We start from the raw sequence: 14,594 nt of genomic DNA, 5'->3' as shown, positions 1-14,594 counted from the left end.
ATAATTTATTACTTTTAGACATAAGACATAATGTTTTGCTTTGTTTTTCCCTCCCATAGTGCAACAGTACAATACTAGTATGTCAGGCAAGTTTATGTACTGTATATGCAAACATGTGTGATACATGTCTGCATTTACTCATACAACAACGCATATTAATATTTATTTCAGTACATGGCAATGAGACTGAAACATGATTTATACAATTTTCCCATCACCTCTGTTAGTTTGAGGAGAGTGAGGAAGAGGAAGAGGAAATCGGGGAGGACGGGGACAAAATTCAGGTTGAGGTTTGTTGCAGTTTGAAATGGAGCCGCATTTTTCCACTGAATTGCTCCCCCCTGCAGTTGCACTCGAAATTGTTCAACCCGCTGTGTAAATTGTATTTATTTGCAAAGTTTTAAAACTTGTAAGCCAACAAAACAATCACTTTTTAAGTTGTTCAAGTAATTCAATCCTAGCCATTTTGTAAAAGACAACCCTTTTAGTGCTTCCTATTTTAGATGATTTTGACTGATCTTTCAAGGCACATAGAATATTGTGTTGTCTGACTATATGAACTTGGATACCAAAATAAAGGTTAGCCTCCGGTCTTTCATGAGAAAAAAAAGTTGGTTTCTACCTTTTTTAGTTCTTTAGTAATCAGCAGTACAACATAGGTAAGTTTCGGGGAAATATCAGTTCAGGGAGAAAAACAGATAAAAAGATACTTTAAGATAAACACAAATAGTTTTTGCTTTGATGACAGCTCAAATATCTAACACCACAGCATAAACAATAAAAAAGGGATTGTTTTACAATGTTTACATTTAGAACTGAACTATACGTGTGTGGACGCATGTGTATATGTTAAAATATCCCTACTATGTGTAACCTTCTGCACGCTACACTCCTCCTTGCTCTGTGTGATTTTTCATTCACATGAACACCGTTTTTACGGCTTAAAAGTGCTCTGACGTGACATGCCTTTGTGGAGAGTTGCGTCATCACGTCTCGTGCAAAAAAAATAAATAAATAATAATTATAAAAACAGATAACTACATATTTGGTATTGAATGAGTTAATTGGACATTTATTTGTTTTATATTTTGAAAATAAATAGTTTACAATGAGGGTTGAATTGTGCAACTCTGGTCCGTATCCTTCCTGCAACATCACAGCCATTATCAATACATCAACAACTAATCCACCATGCAGTTTTGACAAGGAACTCAGTACAATCATCAGTCATTTCCCTCTCCTTTCTCAAGCCTTTTCTCTCTTTTCCTTTTAAAAGCTATTTTTGTCTTGTCTTAATTTGTGTTTTTTCTCAACTATCCTTGCAATAGACTGACAGGGAGCAGGTGGGTGTCAATATTATCTACACATATTTATATTCTAACATGATTATTCTTTATTTACTTGCTGATTGTATTTCTATTCATAAATTCCCACTACGTTAAGATGGATATTCCAGTAGAAAAGGTAAGAAGCTCAACATAAACCACAGCCTTTCTGTCCCCGAAACAACCTGCAAAAAAAACAAAAAAAACATTCCAGTTACCCTTCAACAAGGCACCATAAGGGATTGTAATGGCCAATTCCTTTGGCATTTTCTCAGTTCTCATTCTCAATAAGTCATTGAATTAAAAAATAAAATTATGCCTGGGTATCAATGTTAGCACTCCTTTATGTAATATATAATTAAAGTATAATTATTATTATTGCAAAATGTACTTTACTTACGTGTGTTGTGGAAACTGGAAGACTATGTCTTTGCAGTGTCTCCTTGAATTAATTTAAGACTACGCTGGCCTTTTCTCATGTATTCCTCTTGTTGTTCTAAAGATGGACACTGAGGCCAGTGACCTGCTGAACAACCTGCAGGTGAAACTGAACAGCGTGCTGGATGAGCTCAGCAGTACATTTGGCAACAGGTACACTTACCACCTCACCCCAGCCCACACGCACAGTACATAGGCTACACGGTTGATTCCATGTGCATTTGCGCTGACTTCCGTGTGAACTGTCAGCTTCCAGAGCCGCATCAATGACTGCATGCGACAGATGGCGTCTCTGCTATACCAGATAAAAGGACCACTTAATGCTAACACCAAAAACCAAGTGGACGCTGACTCTGATAACATGCTACGGCCACTCATGGATTTTCTGGATGGGAAGTAAGTGCATACATGCATCCTTTTACAATATGGTTTAACATTGGTTATTGTACAGACAAAAATTTTAACCTCTGAAAATCACATTGATGTCAATTAAATTATCCCTTCCGTCACCCAAAAATAATAACAAAAATACATGCACTTTTTAATATAGTGTAGAAGAACCACTGTCTACTGTATCTAGCCACTATCCATTCTGCAGCACACTGAGGTTATGAGTACATCTGCAGGTTACATCAGGTATTACAGCAGGGGTCGGGAACCTTTTTGGCTAAGAGAGCCATGAAGGCCAGATATTTTAAAATGTGTATCTGTGAGAGCCATATACATTTTTTTAAACATTGAATGCAATAAAATGTGTGCATTTTTATGTAAGACCAACAGTTTTAGATATAATGGGCTCTAATTGTAGGCACACTACCCCACGCCAATGGGGTGTGGCCAGCACACTTTCGTGAGCAGCGCAGTGTCTAATAATAAATCAAATACTTGCTGCCATTAATGCGACTTCTGCTGCTGCATGGTTTTGCACCGTACTCCGTATATTTCATTCTTTTGGCCATCTTTGCCAGAAGGCTTGGTTCTGCAGCTTTAGCTAGGTGACTATTTGACTAAACGAGGAAAGTTTACATTTACATCTTAATGACCGAGGTACACTAACGCATTACCCAGTAATAATCGAGTTTTGGTGTTTGACCTGGAAAATATCATCAAGAAAGATGGATATGGTCGGCCGTATTGCAGTAGAAAATAGATGAACGAATTAAAATGCATAAGAAAGTTGTTGATTTTGAATATTATTTTTAACAGTCATTTCTGTGATGGTTTACTTTAAAATGTTAGCAAAAATACATTTTTATTGTGGTAAGAAATGCTTGAGAGCCAGATACAGTCATCAAAAGAGCCCTACCTGGCTCCCGAGCCATAGGTTCCCTACCTCTGTATTACAGTCTAACAATTGAACTGCATAACATGACAACACGCAGGTAAACGCACTAGTTTGACGAACTCTTTGACCGTATGATAGTTAAGACATATTTTTGTCAAAAACCGTGATCTATAACAACTGAGTTTCCACTGTATCAGTGCCAACACACTCCAGAACATGTTCTTGATTCTGCAGGTTGACGCTGTTTGCCACGATATGTGAGAAAACTGTTTTGAAGCGTGTGCTCAAGGAGCTCTGGAGGATTGTTATGACCAGCTTGGAGAAGACCATAGTCCTGCCCCAGGGCAATGACACCTTTGTAAGTCGAAACTTGGCCTTTTTGTTATCTCTTTCAAGATGGTATGACAAGGATAATTTTGATAGTTGTTTTCCATTCAGGGAGCACACATACTCTCTGCTGCAAAAGAACTAGGTCAACTCTCCAAACTCAAGGTATTACACAAATCCATGATATACAAACTCGCTGTGAGGGGCTTTTTGTGTATTAATGGCTCTAACGTTTCTGTTTGTTTAGGATCACATGGCAGGGGAGGCAAAGAGCTTGTCTCCCAGACAGTGTGCCGTTATGGATGTGGCATTGGACACGATCAAGGTCAGGTGATTTTTACATAACTGCATTAAGAAAAAATCTTTTATAGTTTAATTTGGCTCAAAATTAAGAATTTTTTTTACTTTGAATTTTAAATGTTAGTAACTTCTTTTAAATGTTAATACATGTAAGTTAAGTGAGCTCTATATGAATACCAATGATTTTATTCTCTGCAGCAATATTTCCACGCAGGTGGTAATGGTCTGAAGAAGGCTTTTCTGGAGAAGAGTGCTGAACTGTCCTCCCTCCGCCACGCTCTCTCCCTCTACACTCAGACCACTGACACACTCATCAAGACTTTTGTGACAACCCAACACGCACAAGGTAAGCAACAGGGCATTAAAAGCCAGCTTTACCACAGTACACCAGCAGAGGGCACTGTGAACTGTTCTGCATATTTTGTGCTGGAATGTGTGACAAGATATTGCTGTCTTCTCTTTATCTCCTGTGCTGCGTTTGTGCCAGTGCACAATGGAAAGGGTTTTAAATTAACTCCCAATGAAAAAATACAGCCCAGCAGGGGTAGGTGTCATTTTACTATGTACTTGTTGTTTGCATGCTGCTAAAGTGGGTAAACAACAACTAACAGAGCCTCATCATGCATCCATCGCCTTCCCATTCTTACATAGCAGTTTGAATCTTAAGCTGTTAATGAAATAATGAATGTGCTGATTGTACTTTTGCATCCAAATAGGCATAAATGTGTCCAACCCGATTGGTGAGGTGTCTGTCCAGGTTGAGCTCCACACTCATCCAAAAAGTGGGGAACACAAAGTTTCTGCCAAAGGTCAGAGAACTCACCAAGTGCCAACATGTGGTATTAAAACATTGGGACCTATTCTGCTTTATCCACTCTTCTCCACTCTTCTCCACTCTTCTCCACTCTTGTGTTAAATAAACAGTGCCAAAGTTTCAGATGCGCATTTGGAAGTGAGCCTTGAAAGAAGCTTGACATTATGGCTCAAAACACTTGGTTTTAGAGGATGTTAGAACACTGGCGGTTTGTGAAGTCACAGATTGAGGGACTTCCTTATATGGGCGTACATTGTAGGCCTGATACACTCTCTGCCTTCCCCCAAGCGCTGCTTCTTTGTTTACGGTGTCCGCACTATCTCCCAGGAAGTGTTTCTTCAGGTGTAAGGGACACATTTGTTTACAATTCCTAACGAGGAAAACATCAGGCAGCAAAAGAAAAATATTTTCATCTGTCAACTGCATTTCCAATGTTACTTGGTCATGTGGAAGACTCAAAAGCACTAAGCACTAAGGAACAGTTAGAGTACAATAGAGTATGCATACAGAGAGAGAGAGCGGTTTCAAAGCTCACCGAGTCTAGAGTTGCTAATAGCCATTTCCCACCACAATCTGTAGGTTTACCAGAGCGGAGTGGGCATGCCTGGAGGTGGGGTGTGGGTGGAATACATTAAAAAACACAATTTTTGCAGGAAACATGAAATCCAAAGAAATACAGCTGGAATAGTTTCATAATAGATTCAGGAAGATCTAGAAAGTGCTGGTTATTGTGTGTAGCCGCTCTATAGGAGTCCACAACTCAATACAAAGGGCAGAAAGATGAGCATAATAGGTCCCATTTACAACATTCATCTGTGTGCCCTCATGCTATGCTCCTACCTGTGTTTACATGTTGCCCTCTGTTTACACGTGCAGTTGTTGCAGCCACTGATTTGAAATGGCAGACATCTGGCATGTTCCGACCCTTTGTGGAGATCACCATGATCGGACCTCACCTCAGCGACAAGAAGCGTCGATTTCAGACCAAATCCAAAAACAACAGCTGGTCTCCCAAGTTCAATGAGACCTTCCACTTGTGAGTATTGTTATCGCTTTTTAAATAAGTCGGGATGGTGATGGCTTTCCTTTTCATTGGTGCACTGCCGTTTAGGAGACATAATGTAGTTTCAAAAGTTCACTAATAAGTGAATAATAAACACACACTGTATTCATCCAATTAGCATGAATTGTGGTGTAAATCCGTCACATAAAACCAGATTTAGAATCAATACTGTTCATCAATTGTATCATCACGCATATGGGTAATTTCTATGTGTGCTTTTGGTGCATGGAGGCACCCATCATCAAAGTCCATTGTCAATCAATTAAAGCCTTGGAGGCTGTTTGGTTGCAGAGCAGTGGGTAAGCCAACACTGCCAACTGATGCAGAGACGCACATCGTGTGTCATTGACACTACACAATATTTCTGATTGTTATTGATATGTTATTGTCAAAAAACAACTAAGGCAAGATAAACAGCGAAATATAAAAGTAAAGATGTAAAACAGCCAAAATCTACTTAGGACTCCTACGGTTAAATGTTTTTATGTTTAAATGTTTGCATAATCCTACATCTTGCATCTGTCCACAGCGTCCTGGGCAACCAAGACGGCTTTGAGTGCTACGAGCTGCAAGTGTGTGTCAAAGACTACTGCTTTGGACGAGCGGACCGTGTGGTGGGATTGACTGTGATCCAGTTAAGGGACATCATGGAGAAGGGCAACTGTGCCTGCTGGTGTGCACTTGCTCAATGCATCCACATGGATGACACCGGCCTCACCGCCATGCGGATCTTGTCACAGCGTTCCAGTGACGATGTGGCCAAAGAATTTGTGCGGCTTAAGTCGGAAACACGATCGTCTGAGGAGGGCAGATGAGGGGATTGTTTCCATAACCATTTGGTGGAACCTTACAAAGTTCACATACACACTTTGTTCCTCGACTCCATCAGTTTCAAGTTGCCCTTAATCATACCGCGCCTGTGAACATTGTGTTTGATGCCTTCCACAGTCCTTAAACTGTGACTGACTCCAATCAAGTCGTGTAAATGTGATGAAAATACAATCTAGTTCGTCCCATACATAGTAACTGACGGGCATGGTTGTAACCGTATGGAACGCAAGTGGAGCTAATGCATCAAGTATTACCAGATTAGGTACTTGATACTTGATATCTATACCACTTACTTTAAATAACAGATGAGCTATATGTGTGCCTTGTTGCCATATGGATGCCCTCAGTTCCCATTAAGAATGTTGAATGATGTCAACCATATGACAGTATAGCCCATCCATTTTATTTATTTTTTATACAAATATTTATTTTGGTTGTGTCTAGGACCTGAAGACACGTGAGTGAATTTACATAGTTGTTGCTGCTGCAGTGTTACAAGTGGTTACAAGTCTTTAAGGATTGAATATCCACCCTCACAATTACCTGACAGGTTAGTGTTTGCTGTTAAATTGATGCTTAACTATTTATTTATATATAAAAAAATAATATACACATCTAGTATCAAATTTTCTTCCAAAAAAAAACTCTAAACATTTTGGACTTGTGCACAACTTATGGTTTACATAAAGATGGGTGGCAAATTCAAAGCATCCATGCTGGACTGTCATTAAATAAATGATGATTTCTAGAATCTTTATGAAGGTTCCAGCTTGAATTTGTTACTCGTCTTCTTTTCTCTCCATTCTCTGTGGCCTTATTGTGACGGAAAACGTTTAAACCTTATAAAAATCCTACTTTTGCCTGTGTTCTGAGGGTCGCTACCTCATTGCCCATTCTTATATTCCTTATTTTTCCCAAGTGATATTACATTTTCATTTTATGGTTATCTTTGCTTGTAGTACAAATGTGATTTTTCTTTCTTTATCTTAAAAATCATATGTTCCCTTGAATTTTTAACATGTTTAATGACTTGCAAACTATGTAGCTGAGAGCTGTATTTTAAAGTGATGAATACGACTATCCACTTGTGTGCCATCAAGAAGAAGGATGTGTTTGCAATATGAGAACCACACTGTTGGTGGAGTTGTCTTTTTAACACCCTGTAGAAACCAAATAGAGTAGATTATGTAAGATACTGTACATGCTCCTTGTGCCATGTTTTTATGGAAATGTCTTCTGTATTTGTTAAGTCTTACAAACTTGGCTGTCATCACTTCAAGAGTTAACAAGTACACTATGTCAATAATTGTATTTTTGTGTTATTTTGTCACAATGTACATGTTGCTGTAATGTAAACATTCCAGTTCATTTTCTATAAAGTACCTGAGTATTAAAAAAAAGTGCAAATTGCCTCATTCAGTAAATCAGTTCAACTGTTTTATGTGTACAGTATAAGTTGAGAAATGTATAGTTTTGTCATCCCCAGAGATCTTTTGTCTTTTCAGTTAATTTTGTTCTTGTTTTTTTTGCTCAATTGGGATTGAATTGCAAAGAAGGATGCATTTAATTATGTATTTTGATGTGGCCTGCGGGACTAAGTAATTCAGTACAGTAATTCAGCTTCAATGACAGTAATGCCTTGGTTAGCATCATTAATCCTTCCCAGAAGGTCCAACTCAAACCAAAATGGATTCTAACCAAGGCAAGTTTTCCCATAGAGAATAATGTTAATACAAGTCCAGACACCCAATTTTAAAATGTATAGACAGTAATTTTAGTTTTACATGGTGAAAATTATGCAAAAATATTTACAAATTAATTTTGAAAAATGTTTGAAAATGGAAAAAGATGGCAGAGGGAAATATATTTTTTGTTTTAATATGGTTTCTGTAGGAGGACAAACATGACACAAAAATTCTTAACGTTTTCCAATGCTGTAAAAATGTGTGGAGTAAATCTTACATTTCTGTCAACGAAGATTTGCGTCATAGCCTGCGACACACGTTTCTATCAGCAGGGCGGGGTGTCAGGCAGGTGGCTGTTTGATGGGCCATGGATCCCAAAGGGAAAAAGAGAAAAGTAACTGAGGAGAAAAGAGGATTAAACATTTCTTGGACCGAAACATTTGCATTAATTGCATTCATCTTACATGTCCGACGTTGAGGAGCTGACCAGTCATGTCCGAAAGCAGAAGTCAAATTAAACGGGTAAGAACACAATCCTGTCATAGGCATATATTTTTTTATACAGGCATATATTTAGTAACAAAGTAGCTGTTTTTATAAAGTGATTTCTGATTTTCGTCAGTATATATTTGGAATGACACTGCGTTTTTTGTTTTTGTTTTTTGCGTTTTGTTGCTCGGGTCCGAGTGTTACAGGCATTTGACTTGGACAGCAATGTGGGGTGAACTTGCATGACCTTTGAACCAGGAAGTTCGTCCGGTATGAAATGCCTCGAGGCTGGAATGTTTTTTGTTGTTTTTTTTAAATATATATTTTATTACAAACTTCAATTGTAGAAAACAGTTTAAGCAGAAATACAGGACCCCCCTGGAATGTTAAAATAAAGGCTGGGGCACACCCCATTTAATAATGAAGGCTCATTATGTATTTGTTGCCAGCTTAGTCATTTTGATAGTAGGCTAATATAGCTAATATAGATACATACAGCATGTGTTGTTCATTATAAGGCTTATATAAAGCTTTACATTTTTTGCGGCTCCAGTTTTTTGTTCTTTTGGTCCGATATGGCTCTTTCAACATTTTGGGTTGCCGACCCCTGGGCTAGGTGCTACGTGTTGTGTCATTTCGTGTTAACACCGCGATTACAATGGTCTGTCTAATGGTTACACAAAACATAAAACACAAACAAACCTCAAGCTGTTTGCGTCAGTCTCCATTGTGTGTAGTCAGCATCAGGTTTTTAACTCTAGAGGCTGCACCTGAGCCCTGATGTAGGGTTACTGCAGTAATCAGGAGAGAGAGAGCGAGGGAGAGAGGGGTGGAGCAGCAAAGCAAACTTGGCTGCACACAGTGGCGGACGCATACCACAAATAGCTTTTGACCTGTCAAAGAAAACAGCTGACTGCAGACATCTGAGGACAGCCGGCATCATTTCCGACAAAGTAAGATGCCTTTTTTTCCATTTAATACATATAATTAATAGTGATACTATATCACTATAGTTTATTACTCCCCCTACAATGGTATACTTCCACATCTTAAAGATATGTATTTTATGTTTTATGTATGTTTTTATGTATGTTATGTATATGGATATCACTGTGATGTCTGTCACAAACACCAGTGACCTGCAGTGCAAATAACTGTGTTATGTTTTGCTGTATGGGACACTTGATGAACCTAACTTTATTAATTAAAAAAATATATATATACAGTATATAAACTTTGGGCGATGCGTGGTATCTTGGAAAAAAACCAAAATGCAGTTCATGAGTTCAGAGTCCAACCATGAATGTCAACACACAGGGCCAGGTAAAAACAGGACAAATAACTTTGGGTGATTTAAGAGCTTCGAGACCGCAAAAACATTGCCAGGGAAAGGTCATGAAACACAAACTGTGCAGCCTGAGAGAAAGAATGGTCCAAGATGGCAAGGCAACACCCATCAAGAAAGACTCTGTGTCCTCATCCTTCTGCAGTGCTTTCAGGTGTATCTCTTGGCATCGCCCCTTGACCTCACTCAGGTGGTCTGGACAGATGGAAACAGAAAATAAGTGGTAAAACAAGACAGGCAATGTAGTACAGCGACAAACATAAAATAAAAAAAACATTAGGGTTGTCAAATGTTTTAAAATCAGTTTTCCACTTAATCATGTTTAACTATGTAAAATCTGCCTATTTTTTACTATATAGTATGAACAAAAAGATAAATAATCAAATAGCCTTAAAAGCCTGAAATAGTACTTCCGTAGTAAGAATTAAGTTAGTGAGTGAGAAGAATATCTACTTATTGTTTTCCTGTATGTGCTTAATTGTAGTGATTTTCGGAGTGTCCTTGAATACATCTCGCGGCCGTCTGGCGGCAATGAGGAAGTTGGGACCATAGGTGTGTTTCGTGAGGTGGAGATACAAATACAGTATGGTTTAGGAATGAACTTGGCGAATTTGTCGCTACATCTGGCAACATCCCAAACCCCCTTGATGACATATTATGTCAAAAGCGACTAGCGACAAATCTAGCGACTTTTCTGGGGTCATAAGTGAGTTTGTTGGGATTTGGGGACACATGTACTTTATGTTCTCACTGAGGAACAGCGGGTGCTGTTGACAGTCACAAGCCGGCAGGAACCAGTCAGCTATGGGGTTAGGTTTTTTCCCTACAGCATCATATTCACATAATATGCAAAATATGTATTTAATGAGGTAGTCATCTAGCAACTTGTAGGACAGCCAATAGCTACTTTTTTTACTGAAAGGTTGGCAACAGTGGTTGGAGTAGCGCTGTCGTTGATGTATTCAGGTTAGATTAAATTTCTAAAAGAGCGTCAGACTTGTGGGGACTGTGTGGGGACACAACAGCTATGGCTTGACATGAATAAAAAAAAATAATTATAAAAAAATGCATAATTCATGAAATAAATTAGTTACTGCCATTAACACACAACAGTTTAGATATAATTCATTAAACCCGGAATGTGTTTATTCAGGTAATATTTGTATAAGGTTGAAATGGCAAACTAAAATATATTTAGTAACCAGATGAATGCATCTATTTGCTGAGATAATATAATATGACAAATATAACAGTGTTATTTTATTAGATCAGTGTTTGTGTAGTAAATGATGTCAAACATTGCCTTAGGACACTCTTCCTGAAAGATGACTACAGCTGCCAGCTCCCACTTGAACAAGACTGTACGCCAGCAGTACATGATCCTTCCGCAGGGGGGTAAATGTCAGGTGACTTACATCTGGATCGACTTTAATGGACAGGACCTGCACAGCAAAACCCGGACCCTGGAAACTGAACCAAAAAGTGCTGACGGTAAAGTCCTGTTTTTATAATGGATTATATGATATGGACGCTAGAATGTAAAGAGAGATACATTATTTATAAATACATATTACGAAACACTGAATTTCAGATCTGCTGTGGTGCAAGTTTGGTGAAATATGTTTAAAATCGGGCAGCACATCGGTGCGTGAAGTTGGCTAGTCTGCCTCAAAGTCAGTAGGTTACTCAAAACATGGATGGGACATCAGTGTGTATGAGATACAGTCCAAAAATAGATCTATTTTTACTATTCGGCAGACAGCTGAGCGTGATGACCTCCAAACCATCTTCATTTTTGTTTTCTCATGTACAATTCTCCAAATAGAAATTCCTGAATGGAGCTTTTGTGAGATATGCAGACTGCAGCAGGACCAACCCTTCTACAGAGAAATGTTCCTCATACCGGTACGCATGTTCCGAGATCCATTTACCCTTGACCCAAACAAGCTGGTTCTCTGTGAAGTTCTCAAGAGCAACCGCCTTCCTTCAGGTACCTTCTCCACTTTGTTGTTTGGCTGTGTGATTCCCCAGAATGCAATCTGCACGTGTTTCGTTCTGTACAGAAGCAAACCAGCGAATGAGCTGCAAGAAAGTGATGGACTTGGTCAAAGAGCACCAGATCTGGTTTGGCATGGAACAGGAATACACACTCTTGGGAATGGATGGACACCCGTTTGGTTGGCCTCAATGGGGATTCCCAGCACCACAAGGTATGACAACATACACAAACACACGCTTGACGGTATGTTTCTGCTCTTCTTTGCAAATATTCACCATTTGTCAGATTGCAAAGGCATTCTGAAGTCTCCTTGAGATCATCCCAAAGATTTGATAGATTTAATAGAACTCTTAATAGAGGTTCTTTGACCAAAGCGAACCGCTATTTCAGGGTTGTGTAGCTCCACATACTGGTAAATGAAAGGATGCAAGGGGTTCTGTTTGTTATAACTTTATTCCTATAATACTATAACTTTTTTCCCAACCTATTTCCCCAAAATTGCCACTTTTTGTGTACAAAAATAAATTATTGAAAATAACTTTTGACTTTTTTCCCATAATATTTTGACTTAACTCTCATAGCATTACACATTTTCTGTAAAAACATTTTCCAAAAATTATAATTTAATTTTTTGCTCTTATACTCCTAGTTTTCTTGTTATATTTCGAGAATGTGTCACTGGTCCAAAAAAAAAATTCTTAATGAAGAAAAACATGCGTTTGAAATGTTTTTTTTTGTTCTTTTTTTAGCAGGAGGCGTAACTTTTTTTGCTCTCATTGATATTCATTCATTCATTTTCTACCGCTTTTTCCTCACGAGGGTCGCTGGAGCCTATCCCAGCTGTCTTGGGGCGAGAGGCGGGGTACACCCTGGACTGGTCGCCAGGCAATCACAGAACACATATAGACAAACAACCATTCACACTCACATTCATACCTATGGAAAATAGGTCACCAATTAACCTAGCATGGTTTTGGAATGTGGGAGGAAACCGGAGTACCCGGAGAAAACGAGAACATGCAAACTCCAAACAGAGATGGCCGAGGGTGGAATTGAACCCTGGTCTCCGAGCTGTGAGGTCTGCGCGCTAACCACTCGACCGCCGTGCCGCCCTCATTGATATTAAACACAGAAAGAAAGATTATTGAAATGATGTGTGACACCCATTTACTTAAAACGAACTATTGCACTAATACATTAAAACCTTCCTCCTAACTTCTTCAAGGCCCCTACCACTGCGGAGTGGGAGCAGACAAAGCTGTCGGACGGGACATTGTGGATTGCCACTACAAGGCATGCCTCTACGCCGGGATCAGACTCTATGGAGCCAATGCTGAAGCGATGCAATCCCAAGTAAATGTGGAGAAATATTCATTGGTTGAGCTTGATGTCGTTATTCATTCATTATTACAGTCCTTGACTTTGTGTGTTAGCACCTCTGCTAATACAATAGTACTTTCCATATAAAAAACGAATCACTTACAATTTAAAGCAAAGAATGGTAATCAACAAGGTGATGCAATGATGATAAAGTTTGTTGTATGTCACTTAGTGGGAGTTCCAGGTGGGTCCCTGCGAGGGTATTGAGATGGGAGATCAACTGTGGGTTGCACGCTTCCTGTTGCACCGTGTGTGTGAAGACTTTGGGGTCCTTGCCACATTAGACCCCAAACCAATGAAAGGAAACTGGAACGGTGCTGGCGGACACATAAATGTCAGCACCAAGCAGATGAGAGAAGAAGGAGGACTGCGGTGAGTTAATTCTCCACAAAGTTATTATCTTTGTTACTTTTGGCATTTATTTGGACACATACTATAATGTACAGTGGTGTGAAAAAGTGTTTGCGCCCTTACTGCTTTCTTATTTTTTTGCATGTTAATTAAACATGCAAATTAAAAATGTCTGTCACCACATTTCAGAATAAGAACATAATAGCAACAGTAAAAATGGTGTTGGTAGTGTGATGGTCTGGAAGACTTGTTGTGATAAACTGAACCATGGATTTAGCAACCTACCCAACAAATCCTGAAGGATAACCAAATTGGGTTCTTCAACAGGATAATGACACACCAGCACGTCGACCTACTGAAGAAAAACGAATAGAGACTTTGGAGAAGCTAAGTCCAAGTCCTGACCCGAATTTTATTGCGATGCTGAGACATGACCTTAAAAAGGCACTTGGATAAACCCTTCAATGTGGCTGAATTACAACAATTCTGCAAAGATGAGTGGGTCAAACATTTTTCTGTTAGAGGCTGATTGCAAGTTATTGCAAATGTTTGATTGCAGTTGTTGCGTGGAATCACTTTTTTCACACCACTGAATCTTTTTTCATAACAATACAGTATCTCAGTGGGCGAAATCAGTCCGCAAGCGATTGTACATGACCTGTGAACCTTCTGATGACAGATACATCGAGCAAGCCATTGAGAAGCTGAGCAAAAGACACATGGAGCACATTAAAGTGTACGACCCAAACGGAGGTCAGGACAACATGAGACGGCTCACGGGTCATCATGAGACCGCCAACATCAACGAATTCACTGCTGGAGTTGCCGATCGGTTCGCCAGCATCCGCATTCCTCTCCAGGTGAGCTATGACAAGAAAGGCTACTTCGAGGACCGCCGCCCTGCAGCAAACTGTGATCCATACCTTGTGACCAAAGCCATAGCAAGCACCTGCCTGATTGAT

General features: G+C 39.3%; 2 protein-coding genes across 31 annotated transcripts in view; both read left to right on the top strand.

The window, feature by feature from the left end:
* The window catches only part of LOC131106493 (protein unc-13 homolog B-like), a 56,052-nt gene extending 48,254 nt beyond the window's left edge, over window positions 1-7,798 (top strand). For 6 of the 23 annotated variants that reach the window (XM_058055727.1, XM_058055702.1, XM_058055659.1 and 3 more), the window contains 12 exons: window positions 1,329-1,343; window positions 1,444-1,464; window positions 1,828-1,916; window positions 2,013-2,159; window positions 3,283-3,406; window positions 3,487-3,540; window positions 3,623-3,700; window positions 3,874-4,021; window positions 4,163-4,219; window positions 4,392-4,484; window positions 5,366-5,525; window positions 6,082-7,798. In XM_058055727.1, the coding sequence (XP_057911710.1) occupies window positions 1,329-1,343; window positions 1,444-1,464; window positions 1,828-1,916; window positions 2,013-2,159; window positions 3,283-3,406; window positions 3,487-3,540; window positions 3,623-3,700; window positions 3,874-4,021; window positions 4,163-4,219; window positions 4,392-4,484; window positions 5,366-5,525; window positions 6,082-6,367 (1,272 nt within the window). In that variant the 3' untranslated portion in view covers window positions 6,368-7,798. Of the gene's footprint in view, window positions 1-59; window positions 87-227; window positions 291-1,328; window positions 1,344-1,443; window positions 1,465-1,827; window positions 1,917-2,012; window positions 2,160-3,282; window positions 3,407-3,486; window positions 3,541-3,622; window positions 3,701-3,873; window positions 4,022-4,162; window positions 4,220-4,391; window positions 4,485-5,365; window positions 5,526-6,081 lie in introns of all 23 variants that reach the window. The other 17 variants (XM_058055735.1, XM_058055718.1, XM_058055693.1 and 14 more) reach the window with 10 other exon arrangements.
* Window positions 7,799-8,407: 609 nt separating this feature from the next.
* LOC131102859 (glutamine synthetase-like) overlaps window positions 8,408-14,594 on the top strand; it is a 29,179-nt gene continuing 22,992 nt past the window's right edge. For 2 of the 8 annotated variants that reach the window (XM_058048554.1, XM_058048543.1), the window contains exons 1-7: window positions 8,408-9,510; window positions 11,211-11,393; window positions 11,728-11,892; window positions 11,966-12,112; window positions 13,127-13,254; window positions 13,454-13,653; window positions 14,312-14,492. In XM_058048554.1, coding sequence (XP_057904537.1) covers window positions 11,228-11,393; window positions 11,728-11,892; window positions 11,966-12,112; window positions 13,127-13,254; window positions 13,454-13,653; window positions 14,312-14,492 — 987 coding nt within the window. In that variant the 5' untranslated portion in view covers window positions 8,408-9,510; window positions 11,211-11,227. Of the gene's footprint in view, window positions 9,511-10,386; window positions 10,455-11,210; window positions 11,394-11,727; window positions 11,893-11,965; window positions 12,113-13,126; window positions 13,255-13,453; window positions 13,654-14,311 lie in introns of all 8 variants that reach the window. The other 6 variants (XM_058048523.1, XM_058048515.1, XM_058048497.1 and 3 more) reach the window with 6 other exon arrangements.

This window comes from Doryrhamphus excisus, chromosome 2 (assembly GCF_030265055.1).
Source record: "Doryrhamphus excisus isolate RoL2022-K1 chromosome 2, RoL_Dexc_1.0, whole genome shotgun sequence".
NCBI classification, from domain to species: domain Eukaryota; kingdom Metazoa; phylum Chordata; class Actinopteri; order Syngnathiformes; family Syngnathidae; genus Doryrhamphus; species Doryrhamphus excisus.
Note: the sequence above shows the minus strand (reverse complement) of the source record. Positions and strands in the feature narration are given on the sequence as shown.